The 21,755-nt window shown below is 46.1% G+C and overlaps 1 protein-coding gene across 12 annotated transcripts in view; it reads left to right on the top strand.

Annotated features, from left to right (window-relative positions):
* MASP1 (MBL associated serine protease 1) overlaps positions 1–21,755 on the top strand; it is a 64,637-nt gene that overhangs the window by 7,951 nt on the left and 34,931 nt on the right. For 6 of the 12 annotated variants that reach the window (XM_048214956.2, XM_048214957.2, XM_044383448.3 and 3 more), the window contains exons 2-3: positions 902–1,133; positions 20,801–20,978. In XM_048214956.2, the coding sequence (XP_048070913.1) occupies positions 902–1,133; positions 20,801–20,978 (410 nt within the window). Of the gene's footprint in view, positions 1–890; positions 1,134–20,800; positions 20,979–21,755 lie in introns of those variants that run through there. The other 6 variants (XM_048214958.2, XM_048214955.2, XM_048214954.2 and 3 more) reach the window with 2 other exon arrangements.

The raw sequence follows: 21,755 nt of genomic DNA, 5'->3' as shown, positions 1-21,755 counted from the left end.
AATAGGCCAGATAAGAATGTTTAAATTAATAGACTGGAGAGAAGCAGATGGATTTCCAAAACATAAGAAGCAGAATAAATAGGATTTAGGGAAGATGTTGATGAGCCAGGTTTGCGGTTTTTGAGTTCAAGGTCGTTGGGTCTTGCAGGAGGAGCTATCTATTAGATGCCCAATGTGGTGCATATTGACCCTTAGGGTTCTGACTAGCCTTGGACATTCTGACTCATTATTGCACCACTTTGGGTGTGTTCCGTTAAGTTTTATTGAGTTTTCCTTGCCCCTTCCTTATGCAATTCTTTTAACAATCCATTATCTCTGATGCCTACAGCTGGAAATAAATTGTAGGTTTCTGATCCTTTTAAAAGAATACTTACCAAGACGGGGGGAAAAAACTTGTTTTGCTTATTCTTTCTTGATTCAAAACTTTGCATACCTTGACTGATTTTGTTAAATCTGTTTAAGGTAATGCAAGATCCCATCATTGAGTGTAAGTCTCATCCCAGCATTACCATGTCACTATTACTTACTTTTTACAAAACTGAACCAAGAGTTTTTGATTCTTAAATGAAGCTGAGTTGAAGAAAGGACATCAACTTTTACCTAATTATGAAATTTACATTCTCAACAGTAAAATAATGTTTCAGAGTCCCAAACTGGGAACTGTCTAGGACAGTTGAATACTTACTAAATCTTCAGAAGAGCACAGCTAGAAGAAACCACGGAAATCATGGAGTCACCATCTCCCTGTAGAATAGACTGTGTAAGCAAGATCCCAGGTAGGGAAAAGTAAGTACAGAAGATAAGTGGCAGAGATATGCTGATAGCTTGGTCTCCTAGCTGCTTAGTTAAGGGGTGAGGAACTGTGTCCATGAATGTAAGTAGATCCATTCATGTCTTTCAGGTGGCTCCTTCTCTGTCATGCTCTGTGCCTCTCCTTGTTGAAAGCTTCGGCCCATACCGTGGAGCTTAACAATATGTTTGGCCAGATTCAGTCACCTGGCTACCCAGACTCCTATCCAAGTGATTCAGAGGTGACTTGGAATATCACTGTCCCAGAGGGATTTCGGATCAAGCTTTACTTCATGCACTTCAACTTGGAATCCTCCTACCTTTGTGAATATGACTATGTGAAGGTGAGACCCCTGGTGTTCCCTAACTGAGCCAGGTTCTCTACTGGAGAATCTGCTGGGAGTTAGAGAAGACTAGATGAATTAGATACTGTGCTTGCCACTTCCCCCACCCAGGGTAGCAGTCCAGTGAGGAAGACACACAAAGTTACAACATGATGAATGAAGGTTGGGGGTGGTATGTTAGGGGCTGGCTGAGTGGTAGCCCTAGAAAGGACCCCAAGAGAAACTGAGGCTGGAAAAGTATAACAGCCAAACGTAACCTCCCCTTTTTCTTTCTGCACTCAAAGTCTTTAATGCTTCCACTAACCTCTGCTCCAAGGTCACCTTTACAAGCAGGAAGAAAAGGGCAGAGACCCCGGAGTAAGCATAACTAGACTGAAGCACAGCCATAATTATGTCCAAAGCTGAGGCATTAGAAAGCATTGTCCACTGCCCTAAGTAATGATCAAGTGTGGGAAAGGGTTGAGTATGCATTAGTAGGCAGTAGGAGGTGAAATCAGAAGGTTGGATCAGGGTGAGATTCTGAAGGGTCTTGAATGTGATGCTAAGGAGTTTGGATTTTCTCTGCAAAGGGTGTGGGCAAGGTTGGGGGTCACCATCAGAGGTGGATGTAAAAATCATGTGAAAGAGGAGCAGGAAATGATTACAACATCAAAGCAATATTCCCTGGAATTTAGAGAGAACCCACAAACAATGGCATTGATGGGATCTTTGAAAGTGGGGCTGAGAAAGGCTGGAGTACTTCTGAGAGATCAAGTTTACTAAGGCTGTATCTGGCTCAAAAAGATGTGGAGGCCTAAGAACCTACTTTCTGAGCTCTCTCTGGCTTTCTGGAAAAGTTCTCATCAAACCACTTTAGAGTAGACTTTGTATATTTTTGGTATTAATGTGGTCTCTGTTCTCCGCAGCCAGTAATTCAACAAGAGTTAACCTTGTATTAACCAGAATGTTTGATCAACAGCCAAGTAGTGAGTTTACAATATACTTTCATACTTGTAATCTCATTCAATCTTTAAAACAATCCTGTAAGACAGGTACTACTACTGCCCTGCTTCACAGGCAAAGGAACAAACCCAAGAAGGTGAAGCTACAGCTAGTAAGTGGTGGGTCAATTTCCAAACCCATGTCTTCTGACTTACAATCCCATGCTCTTTTGGCTACACCAAAGTGCTCTCAAGTTGCTCTCCACTGAGCCTCAGGATACTGCAGGGGCTTATAAGACTACTGTTGGGGAGAGGGGGGCTGGTAAGTGGGACTATGAACCCATAGTCATTTTAAATGTTGGGTATTGCTTATTTTATATGTTGGGTCTGCATCAAATATCTCATTTACAACAAAGTTTCTGTGACCAAACCTTTCCCAAATTGTTGCTCTATGACAGAGTTTCTTAGCTTCGGCACTATTGATATTTTGAGCCAGATAGTTCTTTGCTGAGGAAAGCTGTTTTGAGAATTATAGGATTTTTAGCAGCATCCCTGGCTTCTACTCACTAGATCCCAATATCAATCTCCCTCCAGTTGTGACAACCAAAAATATCTCTAGAAGTTGCCCATATCCCCAGAGGGATAGAATCTCCTAATTTGAAAACCACCCATCAGTGGGGTGCTGCCCCTCTGTGAATGTCCTGTGCTGGGACTGTGAGAACTTAAAGATACAAAAGATCTTGTCCCTTACAAAGAGAGATGAGCCTAGAAAAGTAGCCACTGCATAAAATGGAAAAGAGTAAAGACAACAAAAGACTGACGGATAAAGAACGAGAAGAGAGGGGGCTGGCTGCTCTAGGAGATGATGTGGGTTGGCCATCTTGACTGACATATAGTTTCCATGAATTCATTAAAAATGGAGCCAACTTCTCTGAGTCACAAGGATCCAGCAAGGAATATTCACAAGACTGTATGTGTTCATCATCATAAAGTGAAATTTCTGACAAACATGTTAGTTATGTCTTCCAGGATATAATCTAGCCTCTGCCAGAGCCAGACTCCAGGAGAAGATGCATTATGGGAAGGGGCCATTAGGTTAGCGGACTCCTTCAGCCTATTCCCCCAACTAATGCTGGTCATAAAACTGTGGCATTCTCAAATATTTGGATTAGAAATTGGACTTAACCAGAAGGAAAACGACCAAACATTGGCTTAATACAACAGAAAGTTCCAAGATTTAAACAGGGCTAGAGGTGAACTTGTTAACTGCTTTCTTCTCTATTTTCAAACATGTCGACTACCTAGAATTTTTTTCAGTGAAAACACTTACTTTTATTAGTAGGCTTTAGACTATGGACATTATAGAATTTTTTTTCTTTAGCTGTAACAATAACTTACTTTCACTATCCACCTCCCTTCCTCCACCTGAGGAATTAACTCTCAATTCATGTACACTAAGCAATCATTTCTCACAAGTTTTCCTCCTGTTCAGACAGCTGCAAAGCTTGACCTTGTTAGGACTCCCTTCTAGAGATAATAAACACACAACAGAGGATTTAACTCATTCCTTTGTCCCTAATAAACTGAACCTCTGGCAAGGCAGATTAAGGAGCTGACATCAGCTGCATTTTGTAATGGAAAAAAAAAAACCAAGGTACTTTTCAAGGGCAACGATAGAATATGAAGACCTCTTCTGATACTGAATTAAGGACCCTGCAAACACTCCACCCAAAACTTGGCCTTTCTGGCTGGAGAATATTTTAGAAACTGACGGTTTCTATCAGGAACAGTGAGACACCTTCATGAAAGCCCAGGCAGATGGAAGTAGGTCCCCTGGAAGGGTAGCATGGTCCTGGATTCTTGCCTGGGATTCAGGAAATGCCTGAGCTAGTCCCTGATCTACCACTAACTCCTGAATGAAGAAAATCTTAGAACATTCTCTCCACTCCAAATAAGATTGTGACCCCTGGGCACAGCAAAGAAGAAGGCTGCTACCTGAAGGGCCCTACAGTCCTTGCAACTCTGCTTCAGACACCTTTTCCCAATTCCTTTGGGCAAAGGGATTAACGTATTGGGCAGGGAAGGCAAGATGTATCTCTCTGCTTCTGCTGACTCCCTTCCAGAATGCCATCCCAGCATAGGCATCAGCCTCCCTGAAGTGGTTCCAGCAGCCATGGGGCCTGAGCAGGCCTCCCTCCTAGGGCCGCTGCCCCTTGGTTGGCTGACCAGGGGTCTCATGTTGAGACAGGCTCCTGTCCACAAGCTCCTGGTGAGGTTCCTTCCCCGGAGTCACGAACTCACAGAATGTCAAGTTTTTAACGACTCTCCGGAGACTCATGTAATCCCACATAGCTGTGGTTAGTATTGTTTTTCAGGCATTTTCTCCCAGTTTTCTTCAAACAAATCCTCTGGTAGACCAATAGAGAAAACAAGAGCGGCTAGCAGGTCAAAGGTGGCTCTGAAACTCATTCAGCGCCCTCACTCATCCCCCTCAGCACCCTGAAGGTCCTACCTTAGAGCATTTACAGCTTGAGTATTGCTTTAGTCCCCGCTGGACAGAGGAGGAGCCTGGAGCTCAGAATTCAGGCACGAGACTAGTCCTCTGACCTCTGAACTCCCGAACCCAGAAGCCTTCCGCATACTGTTGAAAGCCATTCACTTTTTCTAATTGCCCCCTCTCTCTGTCCCCAGACTATGTGCCTTTCCTGGCTGTGATCGAGAGCAGGAACAAAGCAGGCGCACGCCATGTCATTCCCGGATAAGTCAACAACCTTCTCCAAAATTCCATTTTCTCATCTGCTCCATGAGGGGGTGACATGAGATGATCCCTTAAGTCCCTTAAATTCCTGGACTCTAATCCTAATCCTCCTGCCAGAACTGCCCAGATGACCCCACCAAACCCTCATTATCCTAGTTAGGATAATGCCAGAAACGGGTAATAATATGTTACAACATCCACTTCTCCGAGTTCCGTGGCCCACAAGCATTCCAATAAGAGCCTACTGTCTGCTGGGGATGCCTTAGTGACGTGTCATTCAAAGAAAACTTGCAAACACACCAGGCCACCACTGTCCTTTCCCAAGCAACTTTAAATATCACTGATTTCCATTTGATGGGCTAGGAGCCCCTATTTTGAGGTATTTTTCACTCTGTGACTGAATTCCCCTGGCAGGCCGAGGAGTAGATTTAAAGCGTCCTCCAGCTCACAGGGACCCTTTCTGGCCCTTCCCACCCTGGCCCATCGGGGTGACAGCAATGGAAGGGCTGACTCTGTAGTTCAATAGCTTGAGGAAGAGCAGGATCCCAAGGCTGTAGTCCGGATGCTCTCATTTTATGAAAATTCCTCTCCGGCCTGATTTACCGCAGTCTTGGGTCTTCAAGGCGTGTGCACATCTCCACGACAGTATCTGCTGCTTTGGAATGTGGCTGCAATGTGTGGGTTCCTGGAGCACACAGATGAGGCCCTGGTGAACGCTGCGGCCGAGGGACAGAGCACGGACGCTGGCTGGGGAGTCGGAAGGGATGGTGTCTTGGGGTCATTCTCCACTAATGAACCTTGGGTGGGAGAATATTTCTGGAGGGGACTCCACTTCCTCCTCTCACAAATACAGGAAGTTGAAGCCCACGGTCTCCCAAGATGCCCTAGCCCTGATATCTGTGCATCTAAGACCTCAGAAATCACAGCTCAACTCTACGACCAGCATGATTGAAGCCTAGGGAAGGACAGTTCATGGGTCAGGGCCACACTGGGACCAGAATTTACATCTCAAGACTCTCAGTTTTTTCTTCTTTTAAAAAAAAAAAATAAATGACAGGGAAGTCCCATCTTGGGGGTGCTTAGGTTTTTAACATAATGTAAATACAAATAAATGTAACGTGAGGCAAACGTTGCCTGTCGTCAAACTTACTCAGTCTCTTCAATATAATAGAGCACTGTCTTTTAGTATGTCCAGAAGGGCCTTTTTCCCTAGGAATATAGCAAATTAGTTCCTTTGGTTGGGCATCAGATGAAGTGGTGACTCGTGCCTAGAAAGGGGTCCCAAAGCCACAGTCACGGAAAGACGTACTGAGGAAGCAGAAAGTACTAAGGAATCCCATAGTCACACACACCCTATCTTCGAGGTCATTTCACAACGTCTGTTCACTGGAAAAAGAAACAATAAGAACATGCATTTGGCTTTGATTCTCTCTCTCTTTCTCACTGAGTGCACAGAGCTGCTCCTGCAGTGTCACACCCCTTCTCCTGGCAGCCGCTATCCTTGACCTACTCAGCATTTCCTCCGTGCTGCCCCCTGTTGGCACCTTCGTTCCAATTCTTATCCCTCTCACCTAGTCTATTGCAATTATCTCCTAAACGTCTACCAGCAGTCAGTCCGTCCCCATCCAGTCCGCCCTCTAGAGGCACATGTCCAGAGAGATCTTCTTGAAACATTTCTTTGATTATGACACTCTCACATCCTTCAAGGGCTCCCTGCTGTCTGTGGAATGAAGTCCAAGAATCCCCGTGAGAACCTACTGGAAGCTGGACACTGCAGCAAAGACAGGGCCCACGAACATGAGCGAGACAGTACCAGCCCTCAAGGAATTTGCGATTTCATAGTGTCTCACGAGACAAATGTCTAATTAAGAAATTAAAGCCGTACAAAGTAACACAGAGGGTGTGAGGCAGTCTACAAGATAGGGAGTAGTCATTTCTGGGTGTTCAGAGATAAGTCTTGAAGCATAAATAGGAGTTCAGGATGCAATTCCTTTGGTTCTCGATCTCCCTCAGCATCAGTTGTATCATTAGTACAAAAAGGAAAAAGAAGAAGAAGTTCATAATGACATGGTACCCTCCTCACAGGTTGTGGGAGGATTTTTTTTTTTAAGATTTTATTTATTTATTTGACAGAGAGAGACAAAGAGCACAAGCAGGGGGAGCAGCAGAGGGAGAGGGAGAGGGAGAAGCAGGATCCCCGCTGAGTAAGGAGCCCAATGTGGGGCTCGATCCCAGGACCCCAGGATCGTGACCTGAGCTGAAGGCAGACGCTTCACCAACTGAGCCACCCAGGCGCCCCTGTGGGAGGATTTGAATGAAATGCTGGCTGCAAGAGGCAAGCATGCCTAATGTTTCGGTTCCAGAATCAGGCTTTAGAGCCAGTCAGACCTAGGGTGGGTCCTGCCTCCACCTCTTACTGTAAAATGGGGATGATAATAATAATAATAATACCTATCTTGTGGGCTTATTGCCCAAAGAGGCAAATGTTTTCATGACCTGTGTCCGGCACGTACGTAATTCACTCAACAGTACTGTTCGAGCGGTAGCGATGGCGGCGGTGTGAGTTATAAAGTGCCGGCTGCTGCCAGCACGTGCTCAGTGAACATCATTTTTCTCATCTGCTCTGACTGTACCACTAACTGGCTATCTATGACCTTGCTCATGTCGCTCAGTATTTTCAGGCAATTTATGGAAAAGCACTTTGAAAGGACCGATCAGATGCAAGAGGTTATTTCTCCTGTGTGTTTACCTTGTAGTAACACACATTCATGGCAGTTTCTAATTTACTGCCATATTTGATTCTTGAGGAATAGGAAGAGCAGGGATGGTTACAGATAATTTACAACAAAAGAAACAGCACGGGGGTGCCTGGGTGGCTCAGTCAGTTAAGCATCCAACTTTTGATCTCAGTTCAGGTCTTGATCTCAGGGTTTTGAGTTCAAGTCCCACATGGGGCATGGAACCTATTAAAAAAAGAAGAAGAAAAAAGAAAAAAGAAACAGCACAAAAAAACTGAATGGATTTGTCTAGGGTCTACAGAAAGCCAGTTCTCAGCCCCTGCTCTGCTTACCCCCAAGTCATAATTTTATCTCTCCACTTAGTCCCTCTCTGTTAGAACAGGTTTGTTCTGGAGGAGACCTCGGTATGCTTCCTGGCTATGTATTATTCCTAAGGCAACACTCCCTGTCAGGGTAATTTAGTAAAATGTGTAAAACAGGTCCTTGAGGGTCCTTGTGTTGTCTAGATTTTGTTAAAGAACGTTCTGTTTTGTCCTCACTTTGACAGGAGATATATTTACAAAAATATATCTGTGAGGGATGTGAGCTGTGAGGGATGAGAGTGCTTGATTTATCTGTTGGTGGCACACAAGCCCTCACGGTGCACTCCAGCTTGTTCTGCGAGACCATCCGCCCGGGAAGCTCAGAGCAGCCAGCACAGTCTCGGGGCAGAGCAGGAAAAGGCCTCTGTCTCCTGGCAGAGAGCATAAGGAAGGCGCTCTGGTCTAGAAGTCAGCTGCTGAGATGCTGTACAAGTGAGCTCCCTGCTCTGGGCCTCAGTTTCTCCATCTGCCCAGGGAGGAAAGTGGACTTGCCGGCCTCTCCAAGCCTTTCCAGTTCTGACGGCCTACGACTCCCAGTCCAGTGCTCCCTGCCCAGGCCTCATTGGGTCAGTCTGCATCCTGCTGTGTTATTGAGAGATAAGTCCCTCCCGGGGCCCTGCTCCAAGACTGCCTCCCCTGACCCCCAGGCTCCTAACTTCTGTGCAGTGCTCTGTGTTTACTCAGAACATGCCCTCGACCTTCAGGCTGTGGCTGACCCCAAGGACTGCAGCAGCTCTGCTAATTCTCTGGGAGGAGACAGGCGGCCTTGGCCCCTGAAGGAAACGAGAAAAGGAGAGATGTTTCTCATGAATTTCAGCTGTAGTCCCTAAGGGGGATTCTTCCACTCCTGAGATAGCGGGTTCCGATTCCAGCCACGCAGAGATCAGAAAGTGGAAATGAGCTTCAGAAAAGTGTGACCAAAGCTCATTTTAGGCAGGAAGTGCAAACAGCACGGGCTCTGGGTGTTGGAGAACAGAAGGAAGGTCCCAGTGCTGGGGCAGAGCACCCGGGTGAGCTCAGATGAGTGTGAAGTGGGAGTGCTCTGCTGTGCCCATGCACCTGGTGTGCAAACCTGCATGCTTGCGTGGACTCAGGCCACTCTCTGATAGACGTCGGTAAAAAGCAGAGCTTGAATTTCCTTTGGTGTGCTCGTAAAGGGAAAAGGTAGAGAATGGGAGGTATTCGTTTATTCACTCATTCAGCAAATATTTATTGAATGCCTACTATTTACTAGAGCTTAGGGTATAGCAGTAAATAAAACGTGCAGAAATCCCTGCCAGCAGGATGCTTTTTTTTTTTTTTAAGATTTTATTTATTCATTTGAGGGAGAGAGACAGCCAGTGAGAGAGGGAACACAAGCAGGGGGAGTGGGAGAGGAAGAAGCAGGCTCCTAGAGGAGGAGCCCGATGTGGGGCTCGATCCCAGAACGCCGGGATCACGCCCTGAGCCAAAGGCAGACACTTAACAACTGAGCCACCCAGGCGCCCCCAGCAGGATGCTTATATTGCACTGGGGGAAACATAATAAACACTAAACATAATCCACAGATAACATATACTGTGAGTAGTGAGGCGGTAGGCAAAGAAATGCAATAGAGCAGGATAGAGAGGGACTGCGTGAGGGCTGTGATTTAAATATGCTGGTCAGGATAGTCCTCATTGACAGGGTGACACTTGAGCAGAGACTTGAAAAAGTTGAGGAAGTTAGCCAGGTGGCTTTCTGGGGAAAACCCTTCCAACCAGAGGGAACAGCCATGGCAAAGACCCTGAGGTGGGCAAGTGGCTGGTGTGTCTGAAGAGCAGTAAGGACAGCAGTGTGACTGGAGCAGGAGGGACAGGGATGAGAAGTGGAGACAGAGAGGTGCAGGTAGGGAGCAAGGAAGGAGGGACAGATCACCGGGGGGCTGGGAGATAAGACCCCAGCTCAGGGCTGACAGGCAGTGAAGGACAGACTTCACAAGCTCTTTCCATGCTAGTGTTTCATGACCTCTTAACTCTGAGAGGACAGTATTATATACAGTCCCCACCTGCAATGTTTGTGAACACTGAGGCCTGAAGACGGTGGGGTGCTTGTCAATGATTAACGAGAGGCTCTGGGACCAGAAGCACGGTAGCACACCACTCACCATGGAGATACGCTAGACGTTAATGACCTCGAAAGCAGCGGTAATAGTCAAATGCTAAAAATAGGAGGGGATGAGTTTTCGTATAATTTGTCTTTAATATAATTTATAATTTGTCTTTAATATAAGTTAATTAATTGCAACTTTATGAAACCTAATTGCAAATGATGGCTGTGTTTAACAACAGGGTCGCAAAATCCCTGAAAATTTGACAGTTTGCTCTTATAAATGGGTCCGGGCCAGCTCTGGCAGACTCCTGCCTGGGGCGGTGCAAGCGACCCAGGACCTAGGAGGGCAGAGCCGGAGCCGGAACCCCAGCCATCTGATCCTTATTCCAGTGCTTTGTGAGGGTTTCCACGTGAAGATCTAAGGATGTTCATTTGGGCTGGGGCCAGACAGGCGCCTTGGCAGTGGCAGGGGAACACTCCAGCTCACACATTCCTGGGAACTCTGCCTGGAGACACTGGCCCACAGCAGGTCCCCTCACTGCACTGGGCTCTTACTCAATCACTGCTTTGACCCCCGTCCCGACTGTGACATACCTTGAGCCCGGCTGCCTTCTCTGCAGAAGAACACAGCGCTGCTGTGTTTTCTTGTCCTTGGACTGTTTTCCAGCCCTGAACAGTTTGAGGCCCAGCCTCCCAGTCCCGGAGGGGATTTGCATGTGAATGAGCTTGGCCCTGAAGTCCCAGAAGGCACGGGGTGGGGAGTCTTTCACAAGCCAGAGAGAGTGAATCCTTCCTGGCCCTCCTGCCCAGCCACTGTTCCCAGACTCCCCCGCCTACCCCCTCTCAGCCCTGCTCCCGCTGGGACGGTGGGCACTGCCAGTTTCCCACCTGCGGGATGCCCGCTTCCCAGGCTCTCGAAGACCCCTCCCTGTCAGCCCTCTTTCTCTCCCCATGCTCCTGCTGCCTGGAGACCATCCCCTTTTCTGTCCAGAGCCCTCCTTGCAAAAGGGCACTCCTTCCCGGGAGCAGTGGGAGTCCTGGGCTCCAAGGACCTGCCAGCCATGGCTCAGGCCCCATACTGTTAATGGTGTCTAGCATTTGCATGGACACAATACCTTCTTAGGGGTTCACCCCAGCTCTGTTGAGGAGCTTTTTGCTCTGATTAGTGCGTAAGTAAGAACACTGTACTGGGACGATCGTAATACCTGGGCCCTGAGCCTGGTTCTGCCATTGACTGTGCCATGTGACTTTGAGCCAATTACCTCATTTCTCTGAGTCTCATTTTGCCCATCTAAGAAAGGAAAGAGATCAACTTGATAGCCTTTCATATCCTTTCTATCTCTGACCTTCTATGGTTCTCTGATTCCAGTTACTGGACCAGGACTGGAAGTCAGGCCATCAGGATTTTGCCTCAGGGCTGCCACTCCTGGGCTGTGTTCCCTTGGGGACTCATGTCACCTCTCTGGGCCCAGCTTCACAATGTCTGCCTGAAATGCATTCTTTGTAAGACTGCCATCAGGAGCAAATATAGTAAAGAAGGTGAACGTACCTGTCTGCTGGAAAGTTCCACGCAGAGGAGGGAGATGACTACTACTAGTATTACTATTATTATTAGCTTTACGCCCAATGTCTTGGCCAAAATCGAAGCATCAACCTCCACCCCCTTTCAAATGAGGTCATCTTGAGTCTTAGCCCCACCACCTGTGCTGTTTTTATCTTCATGGCCTTCAAGAGCTTCCAGAATGCAGTACACAACACGCACATGCACACACACACATCTCCTTTTTCCCCTAGTCCCAGGCTCTTGTCTGGAATCCAGTAACTTTAATTTGCTCTTTCTCATGATCTTTAACTGAAATCTGGGCAAGTGGGTAAAGTAGCAAGATTGGGCTGTGGAGCTCTGGCCCAGTCCCTGGAGGTGACGGACTTACCGAGGGGGTAACCCTGGGGAGCACAGAGCCCTCTCCTGTGCATTAGAAGTCCTGAGCCCAGGGCTGTGAGTGAATCGCTGGCCTAATTTCACACATCTAGAGCAATCCTTTGAAACGCAGGGAAGTGAGGAGATTCCTGGACTTACATTCTCCTGTGGGATAGAAATTTTGAGAGCTCCTTCCCACTCCTCTGTGAAATCAGTATGATACCCTCTGCCTGTCACCCACGTCCCGGGATTGCCAGGAGGCTCCTCAGAGGGCCAGAGGAACCTAAGACAGATGCCACCTGCCAGATGAAGTGGCCAGACTGTGAGGGCCCTCACGGTTCCCCTCCTGCGCCACCCGCCTGGGCTCTGGGGTCCTCACAGGAAAGGAAGTCTGTGCTGATGGCTTCAGTGAGACTGGGAATGAAGGAGTGGAACCCAGAAACCAGAGGGGATCCAGGGACAGTTCCAGTCTCATTGTTCTTCACACTGGGAAATGACCCACGCCCGCCTTGCCGGGAGTACAGAAGCGGGTCATTTCGGATGACGGGATCTTGGCAGTCTTGCTCTTCTCGCTGAGGTACCGAGTGCTGACTAGAAAAGCCAGGGGCCCTTCTAAGTGTTTTATATGTATTAGTTTGTGTCGTGTTCACAACGGTTCTGTGATATTAACACTATGGTTGTCACTGTGTCGCAGACGAGAAAACCTACATCCAGAGAGTATCTGTGTCCTAGGGCTGCCATCTCACAGTACCACAGACGAGATGGCTTACAACAGGAATGTCTTCTCTCACAGTTCTGGAGGCCCAAGTTTCATATCAAAGCGTCAGCAGGGCTGTGCTCTGAAGGCTCGGAAGGCTCGAGGGACGAATCCGTCCTTGCCCCTTCTAGCTTTCCGGCGGTTGTTCGCAATCCTTAGGATTCCCCGGTGTGTGACAGCAAGTCTTCAATCTCTGCCTCTGCCTTCACACTTTGCTCTATGTGTGTCTCTGTGAACAAATGTCCCACTTGTAAGGACACCAGTCACTGGGTTAGAGTCCCCCCTAAACCAGCATGACGTCATCTTACCTAGATTACAGCTGCAAGGACCCCTTTCCAGAGAAGGTGGAGTCAAACACAAGGATTAAGGCTTGACTATATCCTTCAGGGAGGGAGGACACAATTCATCCTACAACACCGAGAGCGTAAGTGATTTTCCCAGCATCTGACAATTGGTGAAGACTCACTTGTGACTCATATAAAGATGAGGTCCCTCATGAGCCAGTCTCTGTAAGGGGTTACATTAAAAAACAGAAAACGTTAAAAATTCAAAGCAATTCACGATTCATCTCACCCTCTTGAGAAACCAAAACAGAGCAGAGATGTTCTTAGCACAGTCTTAAATGCCCACTCCCTCCCACCAATCTCTCTCTATCTCTCTCTCACACACACACGTAATCTCTCTCTCTCTTTCTCCCTCCTCTTCTTTCCATAGTCTTCATGAACTCCACACTAAGGGACTCTTCTGTCTCCCCTCATCCATCCGTTTACACCTCCATCCACTGACTCCTCCTTGGACCTCACAATCGCAAAGACCATTTCCCGACAGGAGACCCTCCTTGCCATGCCCTGCCATACGTGAATTTTTTTCTTAAAGATTTTATTTATTTGACACAGAGAGAGACAGCGAGAGAGGGAACGCAAGCAGGGGGAGTGGGAGAGGAAGAGGCCGGCTTCCCAGCGGAGCAGGGAGCCCGATGCGAGGCTCGATCCCAAGACCCTGGGATCATGACCTGAGCCAAAGGCAGACACTTAACAACTAAGCCACCCAGGTGCCCCTGCCATATGTGAATTTTAGATATTCTGAATGTCTTGACTGTTTTATCCAAATTTCATTTTTCACCATATTATTTGTGTGGAATTAAAGCAAATATCTTCGTGTCTTTTTCAGCTCTGGTAGGACCCAAGGACTAGAAGAAAAGGCTAGGAGGTGACAGAGTGATGAGGAGTCCCCATACCAGAGACTCAGGTGGTTATGAGAGACAGAGGGTCTGCAAACCGACTTTGAACTTCCAGGCTGGGTTAGTTGCCCCTCCTGTGTGTACCCTGTTTGTTGACCTAAACTAACTGAGTTTATGCCATTGACAGAAGCTAGAGGGAAGTAGTTGTGGGCCCAGGTTTCTTTTAAAAATACTTTTAAAATATAAAAACAGAGAAAAAAGAAAAATTACCTGTAGTTCAACTAGCCATTGTTAACAGTTTGCTCTAATTCCTTCTCTTTTTTATTTTTAATGCACACATTGAACATAGTTGTAATTTCACCATGAATATGGCCTTTTTTCCTTTCTTGCTTAATATAACGTACTAAGAAAGTTTCCAGATCATTGTAAATTCTCCATTAATGTGATAAGGAATGGCTGCCTAATATTTACAAAGTTAAGGCTAATTTAACTGTTCTCCCTAGAATTGGATATTTACATTGTTTCTGGTTTTCTATCATTATACATGACTGCTATACACATCTTTGTTCACAATTTGGAATATCTTCCCCTAAGTTATATTCCCAGAGAGGGGTCCAAGAGAGAATTTTCTAAGTTGAGGATAATGCAAATGGCCTGATCTATCTCAGAAGTTAGTGAGTGTCTCATCTTCGCAAATGATTGTGAAAAGGTGGCATGATTTTTTGATAAGGGTGCGGTAGAAAGATTAAGAAGTTAGACTAAGTAAGTTTCTAGGCCTCGAGAACCCATGAGATTGAAATTCTCCAAGTGCAAGTTCGAAATGTCAGCCTTTCCCTTTGTCACAAATTGATTCCTACACCCCATAGCGTATCTATTCCTGTTTAACAAACCACTCTATAACTTAGTAGCTAAAACAACACCCATTTTATTTGCTCAGATCCTGTGGTCAGAAGTTTGGACTGGGCTCAGCAGGATGGTCCTTTGGCTGGATTTGCCTGAGGCCATTCCAGTGGAGGCTTGACTGAAGCTGGAAGGTCCAGGATGGCCTCACTCACTTGTCTGGCAGTTGGTGGTAGCTGTCAGAGGGTTGGTCGAGAGACCTCGATTGGAACGATTCATCTCTGTCCTATGCGACCTTCACTTCTCCAGTAGGCCTGGCAGGACTTCCTCCACGTGAGGGCAATATACCGCATGGGAAAGAGCTACGAGGCCCCCTGATGCCTGAAAGAGCTACCGGGCCCCTTGGAAGTGGCACCCTATCTCCCCAAATCACATGCCTTTTGTCAAAGCAAGTCATAAGGCTTGCACACTGAAGACCTACTTCTTCCGGAAGTACCTTGCCAAGTACAGCTGGAAACACATACTGACACTGTCAACATTGCCTAGAGAGCTCCTTAGCGGATCCACAAGTTTACTGTGTACATTTTTCTACCTTCTACGTTGCCACGGGCAAGTTGTGTCAAACATTTCACTGCTACATGACTCAGGTCGCCTTTGCAAGCTTCCTGTAGCAGTTTGCTCACTGCTTTTCTAGCCTCCACTTGCTACCAATTCCCAAACCCAAGCCACGGGTTCTAAGTGTTACTAGAGCGCAGGACTTCTGATTCCAGGAGCTGTAGCATCCAGGGTTCAGCGAGGAAGGCAGAGCCTCTGGGAGCAATGTGAGGTAATGGCTATTTTGGGTATCCGAAGTCACGTGACTGGAGGAGGCTCTGGGGCAGTGAAGGGCGGGGCTGGGCCGTTAGAGGACCACAGTCACTAATTAGCGCTCCTGAAGCCCTGGCATGGGTGGAGATGTTGGCATCTGCAGGGGAATGTGAGAATTCAAGACCATCTAAGGAGCCAAAGTGGGCCTGTGAAGGGGGGCCTGTGGGGAGAGTTCTGTGAGACGCTGTTGGCTGTGAGCAGCTCCCCCCTCTGTGGGTCCACCGACAAGCATCTGGCAGCAGGTCTGGGCCGTTGTTGGTCATCAGAGCCAGTAGCTGGAAAGAAGTGCAGGATAGAGAGTGGAGGAGAGTGAGGACAAGTTAGAACCTATCAGGTACGTCCGTATCTGTCCATCTCTGTATCGGATCGCAAACCCACCTTCAGACAGGAAGGCCTGTTGTGTTCTAAACTCACACAAGTGCCTCCTTTGGCCAACTTGATCCTGGAACTATACAGGAAAGGAGATTCTGGGGAATGTAGTTCCCAGATTAACTGAATTGACATCAGGGCAATCCAGCACACCCCCTGAATATCTGACTACATTAATTCTGAAAAGCTCTTCAAAGGCCCAGAGAAGATGTCAGAGAAGCTCCCAGATACAGCTTGGGGACACCGACAAGCAAAGCCTTGAGGTATCTGGGTCTGTAGGACAGCCTTTGTTTGCCTCAAGCCTTGAAGGAGCAGGCTATTGGCTAGGGAATTGGGGATGCTATAATTATGGGCCTGAAGCCACCACTCGGTAGATAATGATCTGGCCTGATTCATTTAAATTATCTGGCCTTTAAGGTTTCCCTCTATAAAATGAGAACAGGGGCACCTGGGTGGCTCAGTCGGTTCAGCATCTGCCTTCAAGTCAGGTCATGATCCCAGGGTCCTGGGATCGAGCCCCGCATCAGGCTCCCTGCTCAGTGGGGCGCCTGCTTCTCCCTCTGTGTGCCAATCCCCCTGCTTGGGCTCCCTCTCTCCCTCTCTGTCAAATAAATAAATAGAATCTTTTTTTAAAAGTAAAATAACATGAGAACAATCCCTCCTGAACAACCTTCTCCATGGATGGCTCCTGGGACTGTTCGATAGCTGTCCATGTATTTGTTCAACTGCAATGAAATGACTTTACAGACGTGGAGAGCAGCCACAGCTGTCCTCCCACAGAACTTGGGCCAATGTGTCTGCCGCCCTGCCTTAGTTTTGCCAGGGTTTGTGCTGTTTATACTAAGGTGAAAATTCGTAGAAAACAAACTCTGGCTTCTCCTCCTTAGATCTCTCTTCCCGGCTCCCTGTCCTCAATAAAACCCTTCCTGTGGCAAGTGGTAGTGAGAAGGAAGGGACAGTTGAGACCCCGAATGCCTCTGGGACTTCACTATTCCCTTGGCCTGAAAGCTCTTCCTGCTACCCCCTACCCACCTCCTACTATTTCCATTTCCCTAAGTCCTATTCATCTCTCAGACCTCAGCTCAAAGAACATTCTCTTCTTCCTAAATGTTTTATGATTTCCCTCAGCTGGATGTGATTTTTTTTCCTTCTTTGACCCCCCTGGGGCTTCCTGTCTTTCATTGCAATAACTATGCCCTGACAATTCCCTAACATATACCCATTTGAGCATTTATTTATCTCACTCTCCTACTACATTTCACATTCCCTGAGGCAGGAGACTTGCTCTTTAAGCTCATGCAACAAATAAGCAACTTTTGGCATCCTCCACATTATAGTCCAGACAGAATTTGGTATATAAATACTTTTTGAATTGAGTTGAAAGAATACAAATTGAGGACATGCATCCGTGTGTTGGCGCCCTCAGTAACCATGGCCTGAAAGGATATGGTTGCCATAATAAGGAATAGAAAAAATGAAGAGTCTGTGATCCCCAGCCAGATGGCTCTCTATTATGAATTTTGTGTCTTCATTTGATAAGTTACTTCCCTCCATCATGGTAATATGATGACCCTAGAAATGGGACAGTCCAAACAGAAGCTAGGGCTCAATCTTCTGCCTGTTCTCAGAGGTGAATGATTTCTGCAGAAGTTTACAATTCACAGCAGGGGCTACAAATATTAACCAAGGTCAGTGAGCCCTCTGTTTGGGTTATGGTTAGAGCTGTCACTGAGCCACATCCTCTCTGGGAGAGAGTCCATGCACCCAAGATAAAGCTGGAAGAGGCCCTTGAGCTAGAAAAGTTGTTTGGCAAAGTGCCTATGTCTTTTGTCATGTACTCTCTGGGTTGGTAGGTTCCTTTCTTCAGGGTTAGAAGAGTTCCAAAAGCAAAACTGGTATCAGGAAATGCTCATGGTTATTATCTCTCTACTCCTGAGCAAGTCACTGGCCCTCTTCGGACCTCAGTTTCCTCTAGAAGAAGAGGAATTGAAATAACTGTTAACGGTCCCTCTTTCCCAGCTCTGATATTCCAAGACTTTATTCTGAACTATAGGCTGAATTCCTAGGCTTCCCAGGCCTTCTCTTCCCTGCTCCTAAAGGTAGCGATGTCTCAGATTTTCCCACGGGCCCCAGCCAGAATATGCTTACCTGTTCATTGCAATAGCGTGGCTCTGCAGGTGATGACTGTTTATCTGCCATCATGAAAATGTCCTTTATCCTGGAAGTTATGAAAGAGTTTATTATCACAGACCTTCGTTAGGTCTCCCCCTGATCCAAGTTATCTCTGGTTGGTTTCACTTGAAAGCATCCATGCTACAGAGAGTAGCTACATGGAAAGTGTCCATGCTACAGAGACTTTGGGGATACCAAAGTACAGAAAGGAAGCTGCTGAGTCTGGAAGTATTAATGTTCAAGGCATCACTATTCATTAAGTCACCGACTTGGTATTACATGGTTATAGGTCATGGAGAAGTTCAAGTTCATCAGGTTCTTCAACAGAAAGCAATCAGTGTGTTGAAACTCCTGCTCACCATCTTCTAGTCAGCCTATTGAATGTGTGCGTATGATGACTTGTTAGAACACTAGTATGCCAGATTGGAAGAGAACGTATGGCTCAGCTAGTTCAAACCCCTGTTCTACCAGGTGGATAACCGAGAGCTAGAGAGGAGGTGGCCATGTAACAGTTTACGGTGGTCAGGAAGAGGCTCAGGACCTCTAACTGCCAGGTCTGTCTACCTGATGTTACTCCAAAGCAGAAGTCACCAAGACAGCACTCTCCACGTCATGCTTTTCCTAGGCCTTCACTCTAAAACTATTTAGTCTTATTTTTATTAAGTTCTAATAAAAGCAGCTTAACTACTTTCTCTTTTACAACACATTTTAGCTAACAAACTGATAAAAAAGACACAAAACACTGCAAAAGGGAGACATAAGAATTGCAAAGGCATGGTAGTCTGGGATGGTCCATGCAGGGAAAGTAACATGACACAACACAGTATCCTCGAGAGAGTTGACATTCAAAATAATGTCCTTGGATCACCAAAAAGGGTTAGCATGTTTCACCTAAGAAAACAGGGATTTGTATAAAGCACTTTAAAGAGCATTACACCAAATAATAATAATAATAATAATGAATTATCGTCAGGTAAAGCTTCAGCTCTCCGGAAAACTCAGATAACCAAAGTAACAAACCAGCCATGGTGGTCGAGGAAGTGCCTGTGTGCAGATAGGTACATTCTACAGTAATAAGACTGGTGTGAGTTTGCCTAGTATCTGCAGAGAAGAGGAATAAACAGCAAAGCCATGATCTCATCTTCTGTTTACACTTTAATTCCCAAAGTTAGTGATTAATTGTCCTTGTGTTTTGTTGCCAGGGCAAATTGTTTTTCTTTAAAACTCCCACTTATCTTAAATAAATAAATCATTAGTTTCAAAACAGAAGTGCCAAATGTCAAGATACGTCTGACATACTAAGCTAATGAACAACACAATGAGTGCATTAGAAGCCACTAGAGATAGGCAGAGCCTTTGAGAACTTTCCTTTAATGACTTTGAAAGGCAGCAGAATCATTCTTGCTAAGAGATTTTCTCATAGCATCTTGGCTAAAATGTCAAACTGGAGGTTGCAAACACAAACACAACCTTAAAAGAACCCAGTTAGCATAAATGATAGAGTAGTAGGTAGGCCAAGTAGCCATGGTCAAATAAATATACCAACCAGCTACCGTGTTGTGCTTCCCAAACCAAACTCACACAAAATCAGCTTACACAACCAGTTTAGGATCTCTGCTTGGGTCCCTGAATTTACACAGGCCTCTGGCTTTTCCAAAGTAGGGGATTCTTTCAGCAAACAGGTCATTTTTGCCTCTGAGTCTTAACACAAACACAACTGTTTCAGGGGAGATTCCAGTCATTGCTGAATTATGAAGACCACCTATTAAATACAGTTCTAATTACACAATTTCCCTGTTCAAAAGTTCTCAGTGTCTTTCCTTTACTCACAGAATGAAGTCACATAGCGTTATTATGGTATTCAAGCTCAGTCATTTTTTTAAAAGATTTTTTATTTATTTATTCGAGTGAGCGAGCACAAGCAGCTCAGTCATAATCTCATTTCAACCTCTCCTGCAATGTACTTCTCCTCCTATAATCCCCACAGAGTCCCTGGCTGCTCACTGTTCGCAGAACAGCCTTCGCATTTATTTCTTGACAACAAACATTTGTTGGGTAACTGCTATGCGCCAGGTCCCACTCCACACACTGAAAACACATCTGCAAAGAAAAGAAAGTCTCGCTCTCCTGCAGTTTCCATTCTGATGGGATCTTTCATCACCTTCCAAATGCGTTCCCAATGCTTCTGCTCCTGCTGAAGCCCTTGTCACACTGAAGCCCTTGTCACACATAATAGCCCTGTCTGTGTTTCCATCCGTCTGAACCCTGCCTCCCCATACACAGCTCCCGAGCTTTGCTCCCTGGCAGGCACCCACTGAATGCTCAGTGAATGACCTGGAGCTCGTCTCTCTTCTTTGGAAGTGTGGTCAGTTTCTGTTGCATATGGAATCTATCTGTAGGTTATCTAACTCTTTCTGAATTCTAAAATTGAGTTATTTTCAACCAATAAGCTGTTTTGTTGTCAGTAAGAATGACAGATGTCAAGCTACTTCTGATGGACCTACACAAGTGAATGAAGTAGTGACTATACAGCCACATAGATTTACCCCGTACTGTGTCTTTCCTCAAGTCCCAGAATCCCGAATCCCCTTTTCCTCGGTTTCCCAGGCTGCCTGGTCTGCTCATGGGCAGGCTCTCCCTCTTTTCTCCTGGAGACCAGCAGGGAAGCTAATTTGGGAAGCTACTCATCTTGTTCCCTCTCTCTTTGACCCCAAAGGTAGAAACGGAAGAGCAGGTGCTGGCAACCTTCTGTGGCCGGGAGACTACAGACACAGAGCAGACCCCCGGCCAGGAAGTCGTGTTCTCCCCTGGCTCCTTCATGTCAATCACTTTCCGGTCAGATTTCTCCAATGAGGAGCGATTCACAGGCTTTGATGCCCACTACATGGCTGTGGGTAAGTTGAAGAAGTGGGTGGCTCATCCCCAGGTCCCCCTTTCTCTCTAAAGACTGAAGTACCTTATGCTCTCTTCTTTACAATAAACACCTATATGCTCACCATAGAGATTCTGCCATTAATGTCTTACTGCATTTGCTCTATCACATATCTACCCATCTGTCTATGCTCTATCTATCCATCAATTCATCCTTTTTGATGCATTTCAAAGTAAATGGCAGACAGCAGTACACTTTTTCCTACATACTTCAGCATGCATATCATGAAGTTCAATAGCTGTCCACAATTTTCTTTCTTTGAATGTAAAATTTACATTCAATGAAATGTACAAACCTTAAGCACACTTGTTGAGTTTTGAGAAATTTATTTGTATGTGACCCAAACCCCTAATAAGATATTGAACTTTACCAGTGACCCAGAAAGATTCTCTTACATTCCTTTCCAATCGCACTCTGCTGCCATCTCTCTTAGAAGCAACAACTGTTCCAATTTTTTTCCACTATAGGTCAGTTTTGCCTCTTCTTAAACTTCATATAAATAAACATACACAAAATATATTTGGGAAGTGAAGATTACTCAGCATGAAGTTTTTGAGGTTCAGTCACGTAGCAATGCATTGGTAATTTGCTCGCTTCCTGGCAGAATAATTTTCCATCATATGAATATACTACAGTCTGTTTGCCCGTTCTTCCACTGGTGGACACCTGTGCTATACCCTTTGTGTGTGTGTGTGTGTGTGGTTCTCATTAAAAGAGTTTCTATGAGCCTTCTTGTACT

Source organism: Ursus arctos, unplaced genomic scaffold (genome assembly GCF_023065955.2).
Source record: "Ursus arctos isolate Adak ecotype North America unplaced genomic scaffold, UrsArc2.0 scaffold_4, whole genome shotgun sequence".
NCBI lineage: Eukaryota > Metazoa > Chordata > Mammalia > Carnivora > Ursidae > Ursus > Ursus arctos.
Note: the sequence above shows the minus strand (reverse complement) of the source record. Positions and strands in the feature narration are given on the sequence as shown.